The sequence below is a fragment of the Colletotrichum lupini genome, chromosome 3 (genome assembly GCF_023278565.1).
Source record: "Colletotrichum lupini chromosome 3, complete sequence".
NCBI classification, from domain to species: Eukaryota; Fungi; Ascomycota; class Sordariomycetes; order Glomerellales; family Glomerellaceae; genus Colletotrichum; species Colletotrichum lupini.
Genome location: NC_064676.1, coordinates 2606216 through 2627217, shown reverse-complemented (window position 1 = coordinate 2627217; position 21002 = coordinate 2606216). Strand labels below are relative to the sequence as shown.

Sequence of the window (21002 nt, the reverse complement as noted above, 5' to 3'; positions counted from 1 at the left end):
GCGCCTCCTAGCCCAAGTGTACATATTCGTGGTCCAAGATCTCGCTCAAGGTGGAGGCGAGCTGTTCGTTCACCTCGTCATACTCATACTCATCCGAGGGACACTCGTGATCGAGACCGCAGTCGCTCAAATCTTCGTCCTACAACTCGAGGCGGTATGTTGCGATCTCGAAGGGTCGCAGAGTAATCGAGAACTTTCCACCGTCAATCTTGATCTCCTCAATGTCGTCCTCCAAAAGGTTGCACTTGAAAACGCGCTTGACGTCCCAAGTCGTCTCAATGACACCCTTGCTCTGGCCGCCGAGACTGTCGTAAACGCGAAGAATAACGTTGCGGCCCTTGCGCTTGGGGAGCTCGCCACGCGTTACATCCTCGTCGTCCTCGCCACGCTTGACGGTATCGAGGATTAGAGAGCCATCCCCAGTGAGCTTCACAGGGCTCTTGTTGAGAGATGCCTGCACGGCGCTGGGCGCAGAGAGTAGCTTCAGAGGGCTGTTGAAGGCGTAGGCTGCCCGTACAGTGGAGGAGCTCAGTGTTCCTTCGTGAGGGAAGATCGCCCAGCGAATTTGGTGCGTTCCCATGTCGGCGTGAGCATCAGGAGCCTTGGGAGACCGAAGAAGAGAGAGGCGCTGCAGGTTACCGACAGTGGCGAAACCATACTTGCTATCGTTAAGGATAGAAACTCCGTAGTTGTGCTCAGAGAGATCGGCGAAACGGTGGCAGCAGACCTCGAACTTGGCCATGTCCCAGCTGTACAATTCATTAGCAATAGCTCTGTCATGACATATTGGAAAAAGCATACCTAGTGTTGTAGTGAGTAGGTCGCTTCACAAGGCCATACGCTGTTTCGTAAGAGGCCTCGGTATTTCTGACATCCACGGGGAATTCGACCTTGAGGAACTTCATAGTCTCGTGCCAGTCAACTTCAGCACTGCACTCAACCCATGACTGTTGCCCCTTGAGGGCGGCGGAGAGAGAAATAGTGGACTTGATCGAACTTTCTTCGCTGATCTTGATCTGAGTAGTCAAGCTGACGCGATGGGCCTTTTGCTCAGTAATTGACGTTGTGCCACTCGGGAGCTCCTTTCGAGTGTCGAGATGGTACACCTCGACATCCCAAGCTTGCCAGTAGAGAGGCTTGTCATCAAAAATGACATACTGATTGGCCTTACCTCCCTTTGCGATCACCTCGCGATCGGCATTGCGGTCGTAGAGGGATGTAATGGTGCCATTCTCGACCTTGACCTTGAGCTGGTCGTTTTGTAACACAAAGACGCCGCTGCTAACTTCTTCAATCGTAACAGCTGGTTCTTCTTCAGAAATCTTGAAGGGACGAATGGTCAACAACTGGCCCTCGCCGCAGGCAACACCCGCTTCGGTCTCGGATATTTCGACAACCTCCTTGCGGTGCCAAGGGAGAGTATTCAGGGCAACCGTCTCACTAAGACGGCCGGTGGTGGCGGCGGACGCTCCAAAGACACTGTGGATATCTTCAAGAATCTTCTTGCCCGTCTTGAAGACCATGTCATAGAGCTAGCCAATCTAGTCAGCAATAGTTCAGGTGAAATCCGCTGTGTCGAGACCTACCTCGTCTGAATCATCGTAACACATCTCGATGGAGCTACCCGGAAGACAATCGTGGAATTGACAGAGCAGGACAGCCTCCCACATATCGTCGATTTCCTTCTTGGGATACTTGTAGCTCTTGCTGGTATCACTAAGCGTCGCAATGGTGGCAAGCAGTTCAACTTCCCTGAGCAGGACCTCCGACTTGCGGTTGTTGAGCTTGTTGTTCGCCTGCGTGGTGTATGTACCACGATGAAGCTCGAAATAGAGCTCGCCGTACCAGGTGACAAACTCTGTGGCTTTCGGCTGCAGCTTGTCGAAGAAGTCATCGACGCTGTTGCCCATCTGCACTCTAGGCAGCATGCCAATCTGATCAGAGATACCGCGACACCTGCGGAGCTTTTCGAGGTGCTGCCAAGTAGGGCCGCCGCCACCATCGCCCTTTCCGAATACAAGCAAGGAGGTGTGGTCCTGGTCCATCGACTTGTGCTGGCTGACACTGCGCTTCACGTCGCCAAAGTGCGCTTCGGCAGTATAGGTCTCTGATGGTGGCATGTGGCAGATTACTTGGCTACCATCAAGAGCAACCCAGTTGAAGGTGGTGTGTGGGAAGTTGTTGATGTTGTTCCAGCTGAGCTTCTGGGTGAGGAAGCGATTCATGCCAGCAAGTCGGCACAGCTGTGGAAGCTGAGCAGCGTATCCAAAGGTGTCGGGAAGCCAGAAGGTCTGGCAACGCTCGCCAAAGTTGCTCTCAAAAAATCTCTGTCCGTACAGGAATTGTCGCACAAGAGACTCTCCACTGGGCATGTTGGTGTCGTGCTCGACCCAGCTGCCTCCGATAGGATGGAATCGGCCCTCCTTGACCTTCGTCTTGACACGATCAAAGGCGTAGGGGTACAACTCCTTCAACCATTTGTATTGCTGGGCTTGCGAACAAGCAAAGTTCAGCTCTGGGTATCGATCCATCAAATCGCACTGGTTAGACCAAGACCTGACGACTTTGCGCTTGGTCTCAGCCCAAGGCCAGAGCCAACAACTATCGATATGACAATGGCCAATGCCGTAGACTTGAGGCTCTTTGTCATCGCTGTAGACCTTGTGCGAGTCGACATTCGAACCAAGGTACTCCTGAGCAATCTTTCGACACTTTACGATCGATTCCTTGTTGCCGAGCTCAAAGGCGTCAATGACATCGGTGGCAACCTTGAGAGCTCTGTGCTGCTCCCACGAGTCCTGAGGAAACTCCCGTGCAGCATCGCCAATGATCCAGATATCAAAGTAAAGTGCTCGTGCTTCGGGGTTGACAGCAACTATGTCAGCCCGTCCCAGTTGGAAGTACTTGTTTGGGTCTGGAGGCTGGATTGAGTCTCCACCGGGAGCGTTTCCAAACATGCCGTTGCAGGCCATCTCGATGTAGATGATGTGTTCCTTGCCGTCCCTGAACTCCTTGGGCAGGATCCATTCTACCCGCTCGCCACCCCCAGTAAGACCCTGCAGCGGCTTGCCATCCTCGGTCCAGATGAGGCCTTCATTATTGGCATCCCAGTGAAGTTCAAGCAGGTCCTTGTCACGAAGTTCTTTCGGAACGGTCAAGACAACCTTGAACCAATGTGTCGACCATGATGGGCCAAACCAGGCGCCCACCTCGGTCTTTTTGAATTCGTGCGAAACAGCGTCCTTGAACGTTGGTCGAGTGGTTTCGGGAGCGTCCCAGACGGACAGTTTAACATGAGGTTCGCCCGATGCGGTGCCCTCCGTCATCATGCTATAGCGCAGTTAGCGGGACGTTCCCCAGCTTTACTACGGGGCATTGTGGGGGGTTACGCACGCCAGGAGATTGTGCTTCTCCCATTGCCCGGTAGAGTAGAATTGGTTAATTCTATCCTTGTAGAGCTTTGAGATCCATTGTCCGACAGGTCGAGACGCGAGAGCTGGGTAAGAGCTCTTGCTCTTGAGTTCTTTTCCGCCGCCCATGGTGGTCTGTCCAGCGAAGCTGTCGAGTAGCCTGTCTTCGGACTGCTTCAATTGCTCGACGGTACCAGGTGGAGCTGATCGATTGTTCAATCGGCGTACACGATGGGGCACCGATAAGTGGTGATGATCGGATCGCGAAGCAGTTAAAGGTGGACCGGCGCCTTGTTCTTCTGAAGACTGGGAAGCTTGGAAGGCGTCGTTGAGGTGTTGATTAAGGGTTTTGGAGTTGTTATGGCTACGAAAGGAGGGTGTTCTTGTTAGCTTTGACCTCGGGATTGTCTGAAAGCAGAGACGGACTCGAAGCTCTTGAGGGGGGAGCTAAGGTAGAGCACGGGAGTACCCCTGCAGTACAGATAGACAGACACTGAAACACAGCCAGTAGGAGCGTGCGGGGACAGCTCGGTGCAGCGACAAGTGCGGGGAGGTTGGGCAAAGGATGGGCGTGTGATGGAGGTGACGCAGCCATCATGCGATCCCCCTTGGAGAAGCTAAGTAGCTCGGAACACCGGGCGGAATATGCTCGGTGGATCGTCCACCATTGAGAGCACCTCACATACCTCATCTTGTCGATGTGGTGATACGAATACAGCGCCCAGCGGCTGAGAGGGGAAGGTGACGGTATAGAGGATTGTCGACAAGACCGATGTTAGGATTGTGATTCGATATCCGCCCGGGCTGAGATGGCCGGAGCAAGAAGCGCCACGGATGGAGATGAGGTAGACGAGTACAATGAGGATACGGATGGCCACCAAAAAGGAACAAGTGCCCTCGTAGAAAGGAAACAAGAAACGATGCAGAGCACAGCTTGTTATTGTGAGGTGTCGAATGCCACCTTGCAGTAAGTGTGATGTTGACGATAGAATTTGGAGACAGCCAGGATGTACCTTCGTCGGTGTACAGTAGGGTGCCAAAAGTTCGTGTACACCCTCCCAGTGCGTCACCTTGAGCCTACTAATTACGTCTCTTTATAACCACGAATATTTTAAAAACTTAGGTATAAATAAAATACTTTAAAATATTAATTAAATATTTAAGTATATAAGGTATATAGAATCATTTTTTATATATTTTAATATACGTTATATTAGTATATTATAGTAAAATATAAAAGTAGAGTAAAAAAGAAAAATAAATTTACTAAGAAGTACAGTGCTATTCGTACTTAAGAGGCCCTATAATCTACTATAATAAAAGCTTTTTAAAACCTATTTCCTAAAAGATTTATTTTACGCTTTAATTATTGAATAAACTATAGTGTAACTTATATATATACTAAAATAATAGTAAAATAGTTATATAGTGATTTTTTTTCCTGAGTTTATTATTATAATGAGGCTTTTATTCGCTGTTGAAAAGTGATACTTTTGCGGGATACTGTGCGCTGCACACGAACCTTTGACACCCCACTGTAAGTCATACTTTCATTGCTTTCGACCGAGTGTACTTACCCCCAGCCGGTATGCACCAACACGCAAGTACGGTTGCTTTCGACTGGCGCACTTGCAACTTACCTTGGTTCATCCATGGTCATACAGGTATCGCGGTCCAAAATGCTCCTGCTGCGCCTGAAGTGGGCGAGTACGTAGCGCTTCTCAGAAACCTAGGTTACACATGAAGGGGGCTCCGCAACGAACTACCCTGTGGCTAAATATTGTATTTTGGTTAGAAGCACCTCCCTACCTGGATTACTCGTTCACTATCTCGACCACGTTGCATTGTTTCCCATACGCGCTTTCGACTTCAATGTCCATACAACGGATCAGATGGATGGAAATGGTGAGAGAGGGAAAGTCATATCATACAGTCAGGGTACTTGGTCATAAATATTCACAACTTCGAATTGGATCTCGTGAACAGTTGCCCAGCCATCAAACGCAATATCACGCACCACGATTTGACAAAAAATGGTCTTGTGAGCTTGAGACGCAAATACAGTTACACCAATACAACGACAAGAAGAGGTCACATCATTGGGAGACATCGGGCAGAGCAGGTGTCAGTTCTGTACGCCTTCGCTTGCATGTAAGGGTAGAACGAGGTGGATATCCGGGGCAACCTGTAGGGAGTGGGAGACGTGCAGATGAGTGCGCATATCGCTTGTCAGTCAAATGGGGAACCGGCGGCAGCTTGATCGCGATGACCAGATCACCAGTTAAGAGCCCGAGGGCACACTCTTTCATAGGAGACCCCCTCCACTTCCCATGTGCAAGAGAACAGCACCGGAAAATGTCAACCGACGGAAGTGGCGCCAATAAAAGACAAGCCCAACCCCGGTTGGTTGGAGGGCATGGTTTGCTGTTCGTAAGCGAAAAGCAATGGTTCGATTGTTCCACGAGATTTAAAAAATCGGTGCCCGCCAACATACGATCCCCCGACTTAAGGTTTCCCCCCATTTACTTCTATCACTTTGCAAGTTCAGAGGCAGAGATCCATCAGCTTTTCAAGGCTTGAGATGATCACTCATCAGCTGAAACTTGTAGAATGGGATGATTTCAATATGTTGTAAGAATATTCGTCTTTGTTTCCTACAGACGCGGTCCAGGATATATAGATACTATGTGCAAAGTGGCCAAAATAGCAAGGTACGTAGATCGCCCAGGGTAACTAATCCAATCGTCACATCGTTGTCCATGCCCGCCGTTCAACGCCACACATTAAAAAAACCAAAAAGCCGAGAAAGAAGCAAACCTGAAGTCCCCAAACACCAACTTCAAGATGACAAGCCAGAGTCCTTGCCCCGACTTCCGGTGCCAGTGCCTGTACCGCGGTGAACGAGTTCGGATCCATCCTCTTCGTCCTCCTCATCGTCTAGATCCAAATCTTCATCGTCGTATTCTTCAACTTCCCCATCTTCGAGCTCATCCTCCATGAGCTGGTCAAAGTCGTCGTCGGCCTCGCTCTCACTCTCGCTTTCGTCCTCCTCGAAGCCTAGCACGCCGAGGATGGGCACTTCCACCTTGCGGTACTGACTCCTAATCATGTTGTCGGCCATCTCAAATAGCTTAGTGTCTTTGTCCGGTGGGACCTCCTTGTCCATGGAGAAGTGGGCTTCCTCTTGGTCAGCGAGGTCATCAAGCCCCGGGATGTGCGGTGATGACATGCCCTCGGGCACATTCATGACCCAGCGCCGTACTCCTTCGCCCTTTGTAACGCGGGATCGGGTGCTCTGCGCCCTCAAGCCGGTGCGGAACTGCTTCTTTTGCCTCCGGCGTCTCCGCTGAATCCGGTCGCGGATGTACCACGCCACCACCAGCATGGCTGCCTGCATCATCTCTTGACACTTTTGCCTGTGCATGTTGGCCCAAGCCTGGCATCTTTGCTGCTGCGCGTTGGAGATAGCCTGGCAACGTTGCTGGTAATAGGCAGCGATACGCGAAACCATGGCGACATATCTGGGATCCATGGGCGGCTGGTTCGGGTCTGCATTCGCACTAGGAATCGACGTCGGCTTTGGAGGGGCCATGGACGGGTTGTTTAATGGGGATTGCTCCTTCTTCATTGTGACATGATCATTGGTGATGTTGGCCTCGGCGGCCTTGCGTTTCAGTTGAGCAGACAGGGGAAGTGCAGGTTTCCGGAAGGAGAGATGCTCGGGCGGAGGTGTGACGGGAGCTAAAGGGTTGAAGTTGATTGTAGGTAGATGCGCCGCCATAAAGGGTGGATGTGATGTGAGCAGCGTTGCTCTATCGTGGAACGTGGTGTAGTTGGTTTGGTGTTATTGAGGTTCAAGTTGTAAGTGCACCGGGGCGTGTAAGCGAGTTCGGTCTGTTGTCGATCGAAGACACGTTCGTAACAGCAACGGGAGAATGGTGTATAATATCTGAAATACTAGACAAGTCGTAGGATAAGGTATTCGGTAGTGATAGATAACAGAGTGAGGTGAGACCGGGAGGATCGAGGACCAGGAAGGAGTCGTGGATGTTGGGAGCGGCGGGAGTAATAGTAGTGGTTGTGGTGGGCGGTGGTGGTGGTAGTAGTAGTTGTGTTGGCAGCAGATGAGACGGATAAGGGTGTGGGATGGATGGGATCCGCTGAAGACAGATGGACAGGCGAGGTAGACGTATCAAACCAAGTGTTCGGTAGGAAATGAGGGGTGACGGATTGGAAACGGGGGGCACTGAAAAAGAGATATATACCTACAAGGCGATATTTCAAATGCAAAGGGCGACATGACGGCGCATGTTGCCATGTTTGGGCCAAGGGTCTGATGATAAATTTGGAGAGTGAGCGAGAATGGGCTGAGAAGGAGTCGAAATCGGCCGATACCGAATGGCAACCGCGCCGTACTTTTGGGGCCAGGCCCGGTACGTACCCCACGTACCTCGATGCTGTAGGGCGGGCGTCCCAGGTACTTTCACCGACTTGTTGCAACTCCGCTTACAACGGCCATCCCGTGAGCCACGGGTGGGTCCTCTTGTCTTTCTCTCTCGAAGGTGCTCCTTCTTCCTTCTGTCGCACTTTCCATCCATCAAGCGGACATAGGGATTAGGGGATTGTGCTTTCCTTACAGCCATTTACCGGTCAAGCGCATTACCTTCCTGTAAAGTAAGGTACCTGCTTACCAAGGTGCTAAGGTAAAGGGAGGTAATGGCGGTCAGACTGTACTTTCCTTTCCGTCAAAAAGCGATGTATCCGGCGCAGGTGAGGTAAGCAGTGGGTGGCATTATTGTGCTTACACGTCGTCGCAACTCTCCGGGCCCAACCTAACCTCATTACACCTCACCTCGATAGCCAGCCTGGGTGAAGTGGGTGGACTCTCATCCAAGCATCATCCAGTCGCCTGGTATGAGTGTGGCATGCTACGATCCGAACCATCCATTTCCCCATAATCCCATGTTGCACTGTCCCATCGTCTGCCTTGCGTCCACATGCGTGCACATCCGACGATGTCTTCTCCAGATAGCCTCCAGCAGCCGCTGCCAGACCAAGCCACCCCATCATCACACATGCCGTCTCAGTAGCCACACTCGCACAACATCAACGCAACTTTTGCTTTTGAACTCCATCTTTTGTTCACATTGGCTTTCTCCCCCTTACCAAACCCCCGTTTGCAGCCCCGCGCGCTGCGGATCGGGTCCTGGCATGCGGATTCTTTTCTCCATCCATCGTCAATGTCAAAACACAACAGCCCATGTCTTTCCATCTTAACCGGACATTCCCATGCCGCCGCTGCCATGTGTCCAGGCCCAGACACCGCCAGCACACATTACATACAGGTAGTTGTCAAGCTAGGAAGGCACCACGAGCAAAGCTACCCTGGAAAGGGCAAGAAACGCAGGGTGCTGCCGCACAATGGAGATTGGGTGTTCTGGGGCGGCGGCAACCTCTGCCCGTCTGCCCATCTTTGATTGTCTCCAGCCCACCCTCATCCGCCTTCCTGCAAGCAGTCTCAGGCTCATAGGTTAAGTTCCCCCTAAAGACCCAAAAGACCCGAAATGGTCAAGGTGATGGATCCAGCTGTTCGTTGATCCCAATGGCCGGTGAGCCACGATATGGCCATGGCCGCTACATATGATGCGACCCCCGCCCTGTCAATCTCAACATGACGGTGTTATCATTCGACCATCGCCCGCAGAGCTATGCACTATAGCACCAGCCTCACCACCAACAGAGAGTTCGCTTCCTCTCAGTGGTTGTCTAGGCGCTGTTGGCATGTCAGACACTGTGTTTTTGTGCCCGAAATTCTGGTTCTTTCGTTCACCTCCTTGCTGCAACGAGGCAACCACGATGCCGGATCGTTCCGCAACTCTGGCCCAAGAATACCCGAACCTTCCATCCAAAACAACCCGGGGCTTGAGATCTTCACCCTCGAGACGAGTTTACTGGAAAGAAATACAGTCATCCATTACAGGAGCGCACTGTTACCCACACACCATAATCCATTGAAACTCCCTATCTTGGCCAACAGGTTGTTGTAATTGTGGCCCTTTCAACTCCAACGGGCCTCCACGCTTGTCCCTGCTACGTACGACCTCTCCAACAGAATGACGCTAGACGAAACAGAGTCTCGTAAGACGATGATGCACACCAGGCAGGTACCCGTAAAAAAGAACCAACGTGCCTACCCAAATGCAACACCCTACAGCAAACGCAATCTTTGATCGTCATTGATGCTGTCCTTTCTTGGCTTTTTCGCGCTCACAGCAACTGCGATCTTGACACATCCCTCCCTTTCGCCGCAAATCTTGCTTACAAGACCGACTCTATCTGCCTCGATGGGCCAAACAAGACCTTACTTCTGCGGGTACAGGACCCCTAATTCCGATAGTATCCCCTTCTCCATTAACCCCGTTTCTTCTCCGCTTGGCAACTCCATTCTTGTTTGGTCCTGCATCCGGTTGGCGAAGCTGCCGCAATGATTACGTTACCACCGCAATAGACTGGCTTTATCCAGATCCCAAGGTATCCGCAGGCATTCATTATTGCCCGCAGTCCGATTGCCTCCCGTCTATTGTGTAATTGTGTTGGTGTAAGCAGGCCCCCCGCCGTCACATCTCCGACGACACAGAGGGCCTCGTTTAACTGCCCGTTTATCGCCGATAGCCTTCAGGAACATGTCATGCCATTTCCACCCCGGTCTGTACGTAATTATGCCATGCTACCTTACCTCAACTTAAGGCACCTCAACGCGGTGCGAACCACAAACCCGGACACCTGGACCATGTGCCCCACACAGCAGTTCACAGCGACCGGCCTGCCAGGCCCGTCTGCAAAGAATCCTCCCAATGGGAGCCAATCGATTGGGGCGGATTCAAGCTACCGTCCCGAAAAATCTCGCGATAATTCACGTCCGCGCTGCCGCTCGCATGATTTCCATTCAGCCCATTTCAACCCCGGTTTCCATCTATCTTTTACCCGAATCATTATCTCATCATTCGACTGTAGCCTCCGCTTGCCGTCACAGCACCATACTACATTCCTAAGCTCCCTTGCGCATGTACCTACACTGACTAACCCAATCAACCAACAAGGCCAAAGGAAAAAACTTGGACCGACATCGCGTCCAAACAGCTCACATTCATGATATGCTCACATGTTACCCCGACCACTCACCACACTCGCCTGTCATGATCTGGTTACCCCGTTACTGACTACTGCCCGATCTTGTTCTGTCTCCGCACCTCACCTCCGCCTACGCCGCTGCAATGGAGTGACTCGCGGCTCCAGCTTCGGCCGAGAAGTTGGAGTTTCTGGACTGCCGGGCGGGAGGAGCTGGCACTTGTCCGTCTTTGCCAGGGGCAAGAAGACAAAGTCGAAAGTGAAGCTGGATGATCTACCCCAGGGCGTTTTGCCGCTGGATCCCCGTCCCGTGCAAGATGAGGGCCCGACCTATCCAACCGTGGTGCTGCAAGCGCGCCGCAACATGCAAAAATTCGACAACTGCGTGCTCTTGACGCGAGTCGGCGGTTTCTATGAGCTGTACTTTGAGCACGCCGAGGAGTTCGGCCCCCTCTTGAACCTCAAGGTTGCTCAGAAAAAGACGAGTGCTGGTCCGGTTTCCATGGTAAATTAGTTCTCCTCTCGTGTACCAGAAAAACGTGCGTTGTTAGTCTCGTGTTCTTTGGTTCTGATATGTGATGATTACTAGGCCGGCTTTCCCTTCTTTCAGCTGGATCGGTTCCTCAAGATGCTGGTCCAGGATCTGAATCGCTATGTCGCCATTGCTGAGGAGTTTCCCAATAATGCGTCCGAGAAGGTCAAGTCCGGTGGCCTGTTGCATGATCGGAGAGTTGCTCGTGTCATCACGCCAGGAACCTTGATTGATGAGAACTTCATGGATCCCTATGCCAATAACTACGTGCTGGCTATCCATGCGACGACAGCCCAGTCCGGGGGAGGGGTAGACGAGACAGGAGCCCCAGACTCGTCCCATTCAGCCGCTGACCGGAGCCTGACTCCGGCAACTGGTGACTCTGCCGCACCACCACCGCTACCCCTGGGCCTCGCCTGGCTAGACCTGTCCACCGGCCAGTTCTACACGCAGGCCACCGATCTGTCGGCTCTATCTTCGATCTTGTCGAGGATATGCCCCAAAGAAGTCGTGCTTGACAGCGAGATCCAGGCCCAGACCGACCATGGCCTGTTACCCATTCTCGCAGAGGACCGTCATCTGGTCACGTACAGTCCCCTCGGCGACATCAGGCGTCTTTCTGATTGGACCTTTATGCTGGAGAGCGAAATCCCTCAGGCCACGCGCGATGCCTTCACCGAACGCGAGGTCACGGCCGGCAGCCTCCTGCTGCATTACGTCAAGGAGAGGCTGCTAGGGCTGAGCATGAAGCTGCAGCCGCCGACGCGACACGAGAACATGCAAATCATGAGCATCGACAAGAACAGCGTGCGCTCACTCGAGATTAAACAGACGATCCGGGACGGCAACTTTCGCGGCAGCCTCCTCCACGCCATCAGACGGACGGCTACCAAGAGCGGCGCCCGGCTCCTCAATGACTGGCTCAGCGCGCCGTCCACGTCGCTCGACACCATCAAGCTCAGGCAGGACCTGGTCGCCCGCTTCATCGAGGAGCCGGACCTGCGCGACGGCGTGGTCCTGTTGCTCCGCCGCAGCCACGACTCCCAGCGACTCGTGCAGAAGTTCGCTCTCGGCAGAGGCGACCCGGACGACCTGGTGGCCCTGGCGAACACGATCCATGCCACCAACAGTATACATCAGCTGTTGGCGGAAGCAGCCGACGAGACAACGTGCCTCGCGCACATGACGGCCCGCCTGAACCTCAAGGGGCCCCTGAGTCTCGCGCGCCGTATCAAGGATGCCATCGACGAGGAGGGCATCGTCCACCAGCATGAGATCGAGGCTAGCGAGGCAGGGCAAATGATGGCCCTCGCCCAGGAAATCGTCAGTAACGAAGGCACAGAAGATGATGCAGCTGCTCTCCCCAAGGGAGCCTCCGCCGCCGCCGCGAAGAAGAAGCGCCCCACCTCGGTCCGGGAGGCCTACGCCGACGACAACGAGACGTGGATCATGAAACCCGAAGCCAGCGCCGTCCTACGCCGGCTACACGCCGACCTAGCAGCCCTCCACGCTGAGAAGGAATCCCTCACGGAGACGCTCCGAGACCGCCACGGCGCCGCTTCCCTGACCCTTCGCTGGTCACCGGCCCTCGGCCACTTCTGCCATATCAGGGGCAAGGACGCCGCCCGCGCCTCCACCAGCATCAGGGCCCTGAGTTCCAGCAAGTCGACGAGCTCCTTCCACGACCCGGAGTGGACGCAGCTCGGCCACCAGCTCGAGCACGCCCGGCACAGCATCCGCACCGAGGAGCAGCGCGTCTTCCACGCCCTCCGCGCCGCCGTCGTGCTCAACCTCGTCAAGCTGCGTCGCAACGCCGCCGTCCTCGACGAGCTCGACATCGCCACCTCCTTTGCCAAGCTCGCCGTCGAGCAGGGCCTCACCCGGCCCATTGTCAACAACTCCACCGGCCACACCATCATCGGCGGTCGGCATCCCACCGTCGAGGGCGGACTCCACGAGCAAGGGCGCACCTTTATCCGCAACGATTGCCTAGTAGGTGGCGGCTCCGGCTCCGGCTCCCAAGGGGCGAAGCTCTGGCTCATCACGGGGCCCAACATGGCAGGCAAAAGCACCTTTCTCCGCCAAAACGCCCTCATCACGATCCTCGCGCAGGTGGGCTGCTACGTGCCGGCCGATTACGCCGAGATAGGCGTCGTCGACGCCCTCTTCAGCCGCGTCGGGTCCGCGGACAACCTCTACCGGGACCAGAGCACCTTTATGGTGGAGATGATGGAGACGGCGCACATTTTGCGTAATGCGACGCCGCGGTCCTTTGTCATCATGGACGAAATTGGCCGCGGCACGACGCCCGAGGACGGCACAGCGGTCGCGTACGCCTGTCTGCATCATCTGGTGACCGTCAACCAGTGTCGGACGCTGTTCGCCACGCACTTCCACCGTGTTGCTGACTTGGCGGTGCGGGATGGGTTGGGCGGTGGCGAGGGTGAGGGTGTGAGTGAACGGGTACGGGTGGAGATGTATTGTACAGATGTGGACGAGGATGAGGACGGCGGGTTCGTCTACATTCATAAGCTGGTCAAGGGCATCAACAGGCAGAGTCACGCACTCAAGGTTGCAAAATTGGCCAATATGCCTGAAGCGGCTGTAAGCATTGCGAAAAATGTTCTTGGTATTGAAAAAATCTAGGCTAAGTAAGGCGTGGTGGTCATCACGTTTGGCGGCATGGGAAGCGGTGGGGAAAATTCACTGTACGATAGGGCGGTGTGATATCAAAACCTGTACCTTCTTGTATGTTAGCCATGATACCCACGTGGAACTGAGGCTGAAAAGTAAAGATAACGATTGAAGTTGCTCTCTCATACGGAAATTGTGTGACATCAAGTAGATCAGGGTTAAAAAGCTCTTGAACATTTAAATAATCATAGGAAGCGAGGGGGAAGTTATAGAAACAAAAAATAAGCAAGTACTAACCTTTGAGAGACGGAGAAGTGAATGCTTACGAGCATAGTCACATCACCAAGAGTCAAGAGCGAATTGTTTTTGCCGTCAAATGCGATGTGCTTGATTGACCGGCAACCCATCTATACAGCGATCAAGATCCACGTATCTTCGTAAACCCATTCGTAGCCCAGATAGTAGCCGTAACATCACCGATTTCCCGTCAAATTTAGTCGCTAGAAAGGATGTTAGCAATGGCAAAACGCGCAGAAGGGTTGGGTGAACATACAAGAGACCGCCGAAGCCGCCATCCTCATCGGACTCCTCCTCCTTCTCCTCCTCCTTCTCCTCGGCCTTGGTCTCGGCAGCGCCGCCGGAAGCAGCACCGGCAGCGGGAGCGGCAGCGGCGTAGGCGTCGGGGTTGGCGATACGGTCCTTGAGCTCCTCGATCTCGGGCCAGGAGATGTCGGTCTCGATGGCGACAGCGAGAACCTTCTTGTATCCGTTGAAGAAAGAGTGGATGACGGAGGGAAGGGTGGGGAAGTTGATGGCCAGGGAGACGGCGGCGATGGCAGTGACAGCGCCGGCGAAGGTCTTGAGGAGCTGGTCCTCGGAGATGTCGAGGACATCAGCGGGGAAGCAGTTGCCCTGGTCGTAGACCTGGGCGATACCCATGCCGTAGGTGAAGGGGGAGATGTTCAGCATGTTGAGGAGGGTGGCCTCGGAGGGGCCGACCTTGGTGTTGGCCTCGACGAGCTTCAGGTCCGACACAATTTCAATGGTACCACGGGCAATCTTGGTGGGGACACCGAGAGCCTGGAAGAAAGAGGTCTTACCGGGCTCCATACCGGTGTTGCCAGCGGGAACCCAGACATCGGCGGGAGCGAGAGCACCGGCACGAGCAGGGGCGGCGACCTTGTTGGCGAGAATCTTGTCACGGATGTCCTTGAGCTCGCCGTTGGTGAAGACGAAACCAACGTTACCCTTGACGAAGGGAAGGAGACGCTCGTACTCGGGGGAGTCGGGGATGAAGGTCTTGAGGGCACGGCGAACCTAGATTTCAAACTGAGGTTAGCAAACGCGTTCTTCCAAGGTCGGCGATGCGCGATTGAGCTCCGCGTCGCGAAAAACGTACCATGGTGTTCTTTCCCATCAGGACGACACCCTCACCACGGAGGGACTGTCTGATCTCGTGCATCTGCTGAGAGCTGACATTGTCGACGGTGACGATGAAGATGGACTTGTACTCCTCGAGCAAGCCCTTGAGCTTGTCGAAGTAGCCGGCCTTGTTCGCAGTTTTGCCCCCCATATCTTCTTATTTACGAAGGCAGGTTGTTTAAGGGCAAAAGAAATTTTGGGTATTGGTTGGTGATGGGAATTTGGGTATCAAAAGTTGATGTTGTAAAAGGCAAAAAAAAGGCTGTCCCCAGAATTTGCGCTTTTTGCTTCACCAAACGAAATTTCGGTGTGTGTTGCGGCTGGGCGCCGCTGCCCCCATCAGGGCAACCGAGTGGGTCTAGTCCCAGAGGAGGACAAGCGCGGGGCAGCCTGCAGGCAGATTGCTGGCCCAAGCTTTGGAGAAAAAAGATACATGTTAGCTTGTACCGCTCTTTTTCCTCACAGAGATCTGGTGGTGGGGCATGTGCTCAGATGCAATGAGTCTGAAGTGAAAGTTCTACGTCCCTTGCAGGCGCAACTTCAACTCATGCCAATTGAGCGAGGACAACTTTGAATAAGTCGCATTTTCACCATGAAGGTTCTCTACAACTGCCTCGAGCCTGCGGGTAATGTGATCTTTGCTGCCAGGGGTGGAAAGATTCACTCTTTCAGCCTGGAAGACGGCGCTCACATCTCAACATGGAAGCATCCCGACGTCGAAAAGGCTGCTGCTGCTGCTGCGTCAGCTGCTGCGGCGAAAGTTGAGATTGAAGTGAGCTCTGGTGTTCCCACGCCTTCAACTCCAGCCAACGAGGAGGATGGACCGCCCGCCAAGCGTCAGAGAGTCGATAGCGGCGAGGAGGGGAAGGCGGAAGAGGCCCAGGAAGAAGTCAAGGATACCGATGCCATGGTTGTCGACAGCGAACCTCAGAAGGCCGAAGAGCAGAAAAGAGATAGGAGAAAGGGAACCAAGAACTTGAGGCGCAACAACCGGGATGGCCAGCAAAACAACCGCGGCGCAGCTTTTGCGAGAGTCCCGGACTACCCTGTCATCACTATCATGACGACCACCAGCAACGGAAGTCACCTATTGGCCATCTCGGGTCATGACAAGTCTCTTTGGGTCTTTGAGCACGACGGCAAGGGAAACTTGAAGGAGTTGAGCCAGAGGTACGTTGTCCGACTTACACCGTCATGTACATTAGCCTTAACACATAACTCGAAAGACAAATGCCTAAACGTCCCTGTTCGGTCCTCATCTGCCCAGACAGCGAAACCATCTTGAGCGCAGACAAATTCGGAGACGTCTACTCTCTGCCGCTAATCCCCTCGGAAGTATCGCAATCCTCCGACGCCGCGGCTCAGCCCGAGGCTGCCTCCGAAACGGCCCCCGCGCTTGCCAAACCATTCACGCCGGAAGCCAACTCCTTCACAGTGCACTCCAAGAGCAACCTCCGCGCTCTCCAGAGCCAGCTGCGCGAGCAGCAAAAGTCGAAGCGCGACGTCACAAAGGAACAGCCGGCGTTCGAGCACACGCTCCAGATCGGCCACGTCTCCATGCTCACTGCGCTGACGCTTGCGTCAAAGGGATCCCGCCGGTACATCATCACGGCCGACCGCGACGAGCACATCCGTGTCTCGCGCTTCATGCCGCACGCCCACGTCATCGAGGGCTTCTGCCTCGGCCACGCCAACTTCATCAGTGCGCTGACGCTGCCGAGTCAGGATATCTTGGTCTCGGGAGGCGGAGACAGCGAGCTGTTCGCCTGGGACTGGGAGAACGGCAAGGTCCTTTCCAAATTCGATATCCTGGGGCAAGTTCAGCAAATCGACAAGGAGACTACAAAGGTCGCTGTCGCCCAGCTGCTTTCGGCCAATGTCACGGAGAATGGCTTACAGGTGCCTGTCGTCCTGGTAGTATGCGAAAGGTTCGTCACTCTTATCTCTAACACCAAATCCATGATAGCTAAGTCGATAATCAGCGTATCTGCCATCCTCGTCCTTCGTTTGGCGGAAGACAACACCCTTTCACACGTACAGACCATCTCGCTCCCTGGAAACCCGCTTCACGTAGCACCTATTGCTACCGAGAACTCAATGACGAGCATATTGGTGACCATTGACCCGTCAGAGAACGACGCCGCACCCAACGGTATCGTCTCTTTTAGATGGACCGGCGCCGCCTTCTCGTCCCAGGATCTTGGAATCCAGGACGCTAGCGTGAGTGAGGCTGAGTTCGATATGTCTCACGAGCAGGTGAGGAAATTGCTTTACAATACCGAGGACTTGCGCAAGCGAGGCGATGATGAGCATGGCGAGGAGGGAGAAGGCGAGGAACAAGCGCAGGCTGAAGGCGAGCCTGTGTCAAAAGAATAGACATGGGAAGAACTTGCGTCAAAATTTACGTTGCGGGGGCTGCATACATCAGGCGGGCAAAAGCAAATCAGGCACGTTTATCATCAATTCGATTCAGCGAATTATCCTCTCTATGACCGTGAACGCCTTCCTACCAAGTCTCGAATGTCCGTCGAGCAAAAGAAGCCAAGTGATGTTTTGAGAATAAGCACGCGCTGGACCAGATTTCCCTGTTAATGTGTGCTGGTCCACTTGAATCCAGCCTCCATTCTCGACGAACCCGACACGGGCGTCTAGGCGAGACGTCGTGGCTGGTTGATTTCCACCATCTGAGAACGGTCTCCCAACGGCGAGCCCCTTCACCGTTTTCATGCAACCGTGTCCGTTCATCCGTGACTGGAGAAAATATGCAATTTCGTTCTGTCGAACGGGTTTGTGAAAAGAAATCTCGCCCACGCCCCCTTCCCCCCACCACGCCAGAGATGCTCGTAATACCAATACCATCGGAACATGACGTCATTTACTGAGAAGCGCACTGCACGCGCTCGGCACCGGGGTGGCCGTCCTCGTCGTCCTCGTCCATACCGCCAGCACCTCCGAAGACTCTAGCCTGGGAAGAGTTGTCGAGATCCTCGAGGTCGGCGGGCTCGGTCATAGCCTCAGGGGGAGGAACGGTTTGCAGCGAAGGGGCGGGAAGCAACTTCTGGAGAGCCTCGAAGGCCGCGGGGTCCTCTGTCCAGCCCTTCTCAGGAAACTTGACGTTGAACTGGATGTAAAGGTTGCCGAAGTCGTGGTGTCTAGGAGAAGGCATACCCTGGCCGCGAACCATCTTGACAGCGTCTGTGACGTGTTAGTAACTACGAACATGAAAGGCAGCACGGAATTTGACATACCAGGTGCAATGGCTTCACCGGGAAGGATCTCGATGCTGAGCCACCTGTCGTCGAGGTGCTCAATGTAGATAGTTCCACCGGCCAGCGCAGTCACCAGCTCAATCTCACACTGGTACAGAAGGTCGTCCTCCTTGCGAGTGAAGCGGTTGTGGGGCTTCTGCTCGATCTCGAAAACAACGTCACCAGCCTGGATGCCAGGGGCCTGGTCACCCTCACCGCGGAACTCAACCTTGGTGCCACTCCTGACACCACGGTCGACGTGGACGTGGAGAACCTTGCGATCGACAATGGTCTTCTTTCCGTTGCACTGCTTGCAGCGATCCTTGTCCTTGATCGTCTCGCCCTCTCCGTTACAGTCAGGGCAGACGGTCTGGAAACGCTGGATCATAGGACCCATTTGTCTCATCATGGTCTTCATGCCGTGACCATCACAGCCAGCGCAGCGCTTGACAGCACCCTCCTTGCCGCCACGGCCCTCGCACTTGGAGCAGATGACGGACCGCTGGAGAGCCAGCTTGGAGATCTTTCCGCGGTAGACATCCTCGAGGGAGACCTTGTGAGTGTGGTGAATCGTGCGAGCCTTGGGGGGTCCGCGGTTAGGCATGCCGCCGCCACCGAACATGCCTCCAAGGCCGCCGCCGAAGCCGCCACCGGAACCGAAGAACTGAGCAAACAGATCCTCAGCAGCCATGCCGCCACCACCGCCGGCACCGCCTTCGAGACCAGCCTCGCCATATTGGTCGTAGACAGTACGCTTCTGGGAATCGGAAAGAATTTCGTAGGCGTGGGAAATCTCCTTGAACTTCTCCTCAGCATCGGGGTTGTGGGCGTTCTTGTCTGTGGAGGTCTTGTCAGCCGGCCCGTGAGGATGCGGCGGGTTTATTGGTGCTTACCAGGGTGGTACTTCAGGGCATTTGTCTTGTACGCCTTCTTCAGCTCCTGTTCGGTCGCCGTCGGCGCAACCTGTTTCAATGTTAATGATCTGTCCCAGCTCTTTGGAGGCACTTCCGTGTTCAACGTACGCCGAGGGTTTCGTAGAGCTTCGTTTCTTTGACCATCGTGCTGGTTGGTACAGTAATCCTTATCTAAGGCTTGACGATAACCGGAGGTCTGAATAGGAATCTATGGAGGGGCCTGGGTGACCAAATGTCAGCTGAATGAATCGAAAATGGTTCGCTAGGTTTGCAGTGTCGTCTTGCGCATTCCCGCTTTTGTGATGCGAAAAAGACAGGGTCGAAGCAGAGAAAACCATCGTTTTTTGGCGGCTTCGGGGTAGAGCCGTCTCAGCAGGAGAAAGAGGTAAAGCGGACTTAGTTTGGCGGGTAAAAACATAACTCCGATTCGCTTTGCGCTGCAGGAAACACCGAGAGGTACTCACTTTCTGAAAGAAGTCGAGAATGGCGATTGCGCAACTGGGTATCTGATGTAAAACTAGAAAGAGGGAGATAGTTGCGGGGGAAAGTAGGAAAAAATTGAGAGGAGATCTGTAGCCGGGCTGGCGAGGAAGTTATTGATGGGTGAGGTTCCTGGCGGGGAGGAGTACGGTGGAAATGTACCTTGGCTGAATGGACCGAAGTGCGCTAGTGACGGGACACTGGGACACTGGATTTTTCACAATAAAGGGAGAAGCAGGCTGCAAAGGCGGGTCGCCTTGCGCATGTCCCGCGCCCAAATGGCCCCAAATTGAAATCGATGGAAGAACATGGAATTCTTTCCAGCCACTGTGGCGGTGCTGATGATGCAATACTTGCAGCCTCTCCGTCCTCTCCTACCATAGGTACCTGGTCCGAGGGGTCTTTGACGGTCCTTCGACTCCTACCTCGAGGACCAGCAGGACGGACCCTGATCGCCCCAGAAATAACTCTTTGTCCGCCTTCCAGGGGTCTCTGATAACAATCTGCGCCGTCTCTCAGCCTGATTTCCTTTCCCCAACCAGCCTCGAAGCCTATTCTTATCCCACACATCCGACGTATCGCAGAAGTAGCCCGTTAACAATTTCCGACAATCTGGTCCCCACCACCCGACGGGAATCTTAGCTAAGCGGGGCAAAAGGTAGAGGTGGATTTCTCATCCGTCATCGTCATTCTGCACTGCGCAGGAACGGCGGACCAGTCTCCATAGGAGTATCAGTCACCGCTGGCGACTGCCTGCTCGGTGGATAGCTCAGCCTCCAGCAAACAGACATGCTCGCTTACACCAGTCTCTAGCTGAGTGCGAGACAACCTCCTTGTCGTACTGTCACATCAGCGTTCCGAGGCCGGCACTCACCCTACTAATTGCTCATCAAACAAATATGCCTGGTTGTAAGTATTCATGTTTCAACAGTTCGTTGAACGTGTGGCAACACAATATTAACTGTAAACCTCATACCTAATACTGGCAAAAAACCCCCACGACTTCGGCCGATGGCATCAGACTACGCTCATCTTTAAGTCATGCGTGGTCGCACTCTATTGTGTCGCATCGTCTCATAAGATATTTGTTGAGGTTCCCGGCCTTCCAGAACGTTGACCCGGTTGCGGGTGTGTTCAGGTCATCCTCCTCATCCTGCAGATGTCCGTGATTTCGGACCTTAGGTACCCAATGCACCTCTGGTCGTGCTCGGACAGTGTCGTCCTAGGAACGGTA

General features: G+C 54.0%; 8 protein-coding genes across 8 annotated transcripts; 4 read left to right on the top strand and 4 right to left on the bottom strand.

Moving 5' to 3' along the window:
- Positions 1-139: 139 nt before the first annotated feature.
- CLUP02_05548 (glycosyl hydrolase family 38) lies at positions 140-4101 on the bottom strand (the record flags this gene model as incomplete). Its single annotated transcript, XM_049284554.1, has 5 exons — positions 140-749; positions 802-1532; positions 1587-3330; positions 3394-3774; positions 4097-4101. The coding sequence occupies 5 exons, from the start codon at positions 4099-4101 to the stop codon at positions 140-142; spliced, it is 3471 nt and encodes a 1156-aa protein (XP_049141697.1).
- A 1181-nt stretch (positions 4102-5282) lies between these two features.
- Positions 5283-5990, top strand: CLUP02_05547 (uncharacterized protein; the record flags this gene model as incomplete). The annotated part of the gene is made up of 1 exon (XM_049284553.1): positions 5283-5990. One exon carries the CDS (start codon positions 5283-5285, stop codon positions 5988-5990), a length of 708 nt encoding a protein of 235 aa, XP_049141696.1.
- Positions 5991-6249: 259 nt separating this feature from the next.
- On the bottom strand, positions 6250-7191 carry CLUP02_05546 (uncharacterized protein; the record flags this gene model as incomplete). The annotated part of the gene is made up of 1 exon (XM_049284552.1): positions 6250-7191. One exon carries the CDS (start codon positions 7189-7191, stop codon positions 6250-6252), a length of 942 nt encoding a protein of 313 aa, XP_049141695.1.
- A 935-nt stretch (positions 7192-8126) lies between these two features.
- CLUP02_05545 (uncharacterized protein) lies at positions 8127-10462 on the top strand (the record flags this gene model as incomplete). The annotated part of the gene is made up of 10 exons (XM_049284551.1): positions 8127-8180; positions 8271-8411; positions 8501-8871; positions 8898-8925; positions 8997-9019; positions 9115-9453; positions 9523-9574; positions 9625-9783; positions 9919-10119; positions 10226-10462. The coding sequence occupies 10 exons, from the start codon at positions 8127-8129 to the stop codon at positions 10460-10462; spliced, it is 1605 nt and encodes a 534-aa protein (XP_049141694.1).
- Positions 10463-10572: 110 nt separating this feature from the next.
- CLUP02_05544 (MutS domain V) lies at positions 10573-13850 on the top strand (the record flags this gene model as incomplete). Its single annotated transcript, XM_049284550.1, has 3 exons — positions 10573-11043; positions 11128-13674; positions 13788-13850. The coding sequence occupies 3 exons, from the start codon at positions 10573-10575 to the stop codon at positions 13848-13850; spliced, it is 3081 nt and encodes a 1026-aa protein (XP_049141693.1).
- Positions 13851-14197: 347 nt separating this feature from the next.
- Positions 14198-15277, bottom strand: CLUP02_05543 (ribosomal protein L10; the record flags this gene model as incomplete). The annotated part of the gene is made up of 3 exons (XM_049284549.1): positions 14198-14204; positions 14258-15021; positions 15104-15277. The coding sequence occupies 3 exons, from the start codon at positions 15275-15277 to the stop codon at positions 14198-14200; spliced, it is 945 nt and encodes a 314-aa protein (XP_049141692.1).
- Positions 15278-15718: 441 nt separating this feature from the next.
- On the top strand, positions 15719-17502 carry CLUP02_05542 (WD repeat domain-containing protein; the record flags this gene model as incomplete). The annotated part of the gene is made up of 2 exons (XM_049284548.1): positions 15719-16296; positions 16353-17502. 2 exons carry the CDS (start codon positions 15719-15721, stop codon positions 17500-17502), a joined length of 1728 nt encoding a protein of 575 aa, XP_049141691.1.
- A 499-nt stretch (positions 17503-18001) lies between these two features.
- Positions 18002-19432, bottom strand: CLUP02_05541 (DnaJ domain-containing protein; the record flags this gene model as incomplete). The annotated part of the gene is made up of 4 exons (XM_049284547.1): positions 18002-18321; positions 18375-19211; positions 19268-19337; positions 19397-19432. The coding sequence occupies 4 exons, from the start codon at positions 19430-19432 to the stop codon at positions 18002-18004; spliced, it is 1263 nt and encodes a 420-aa protein (XP_049141690.1).
- Between the last annotated feature and the right edge of the window lie 1570 nt (positions 19433-21002).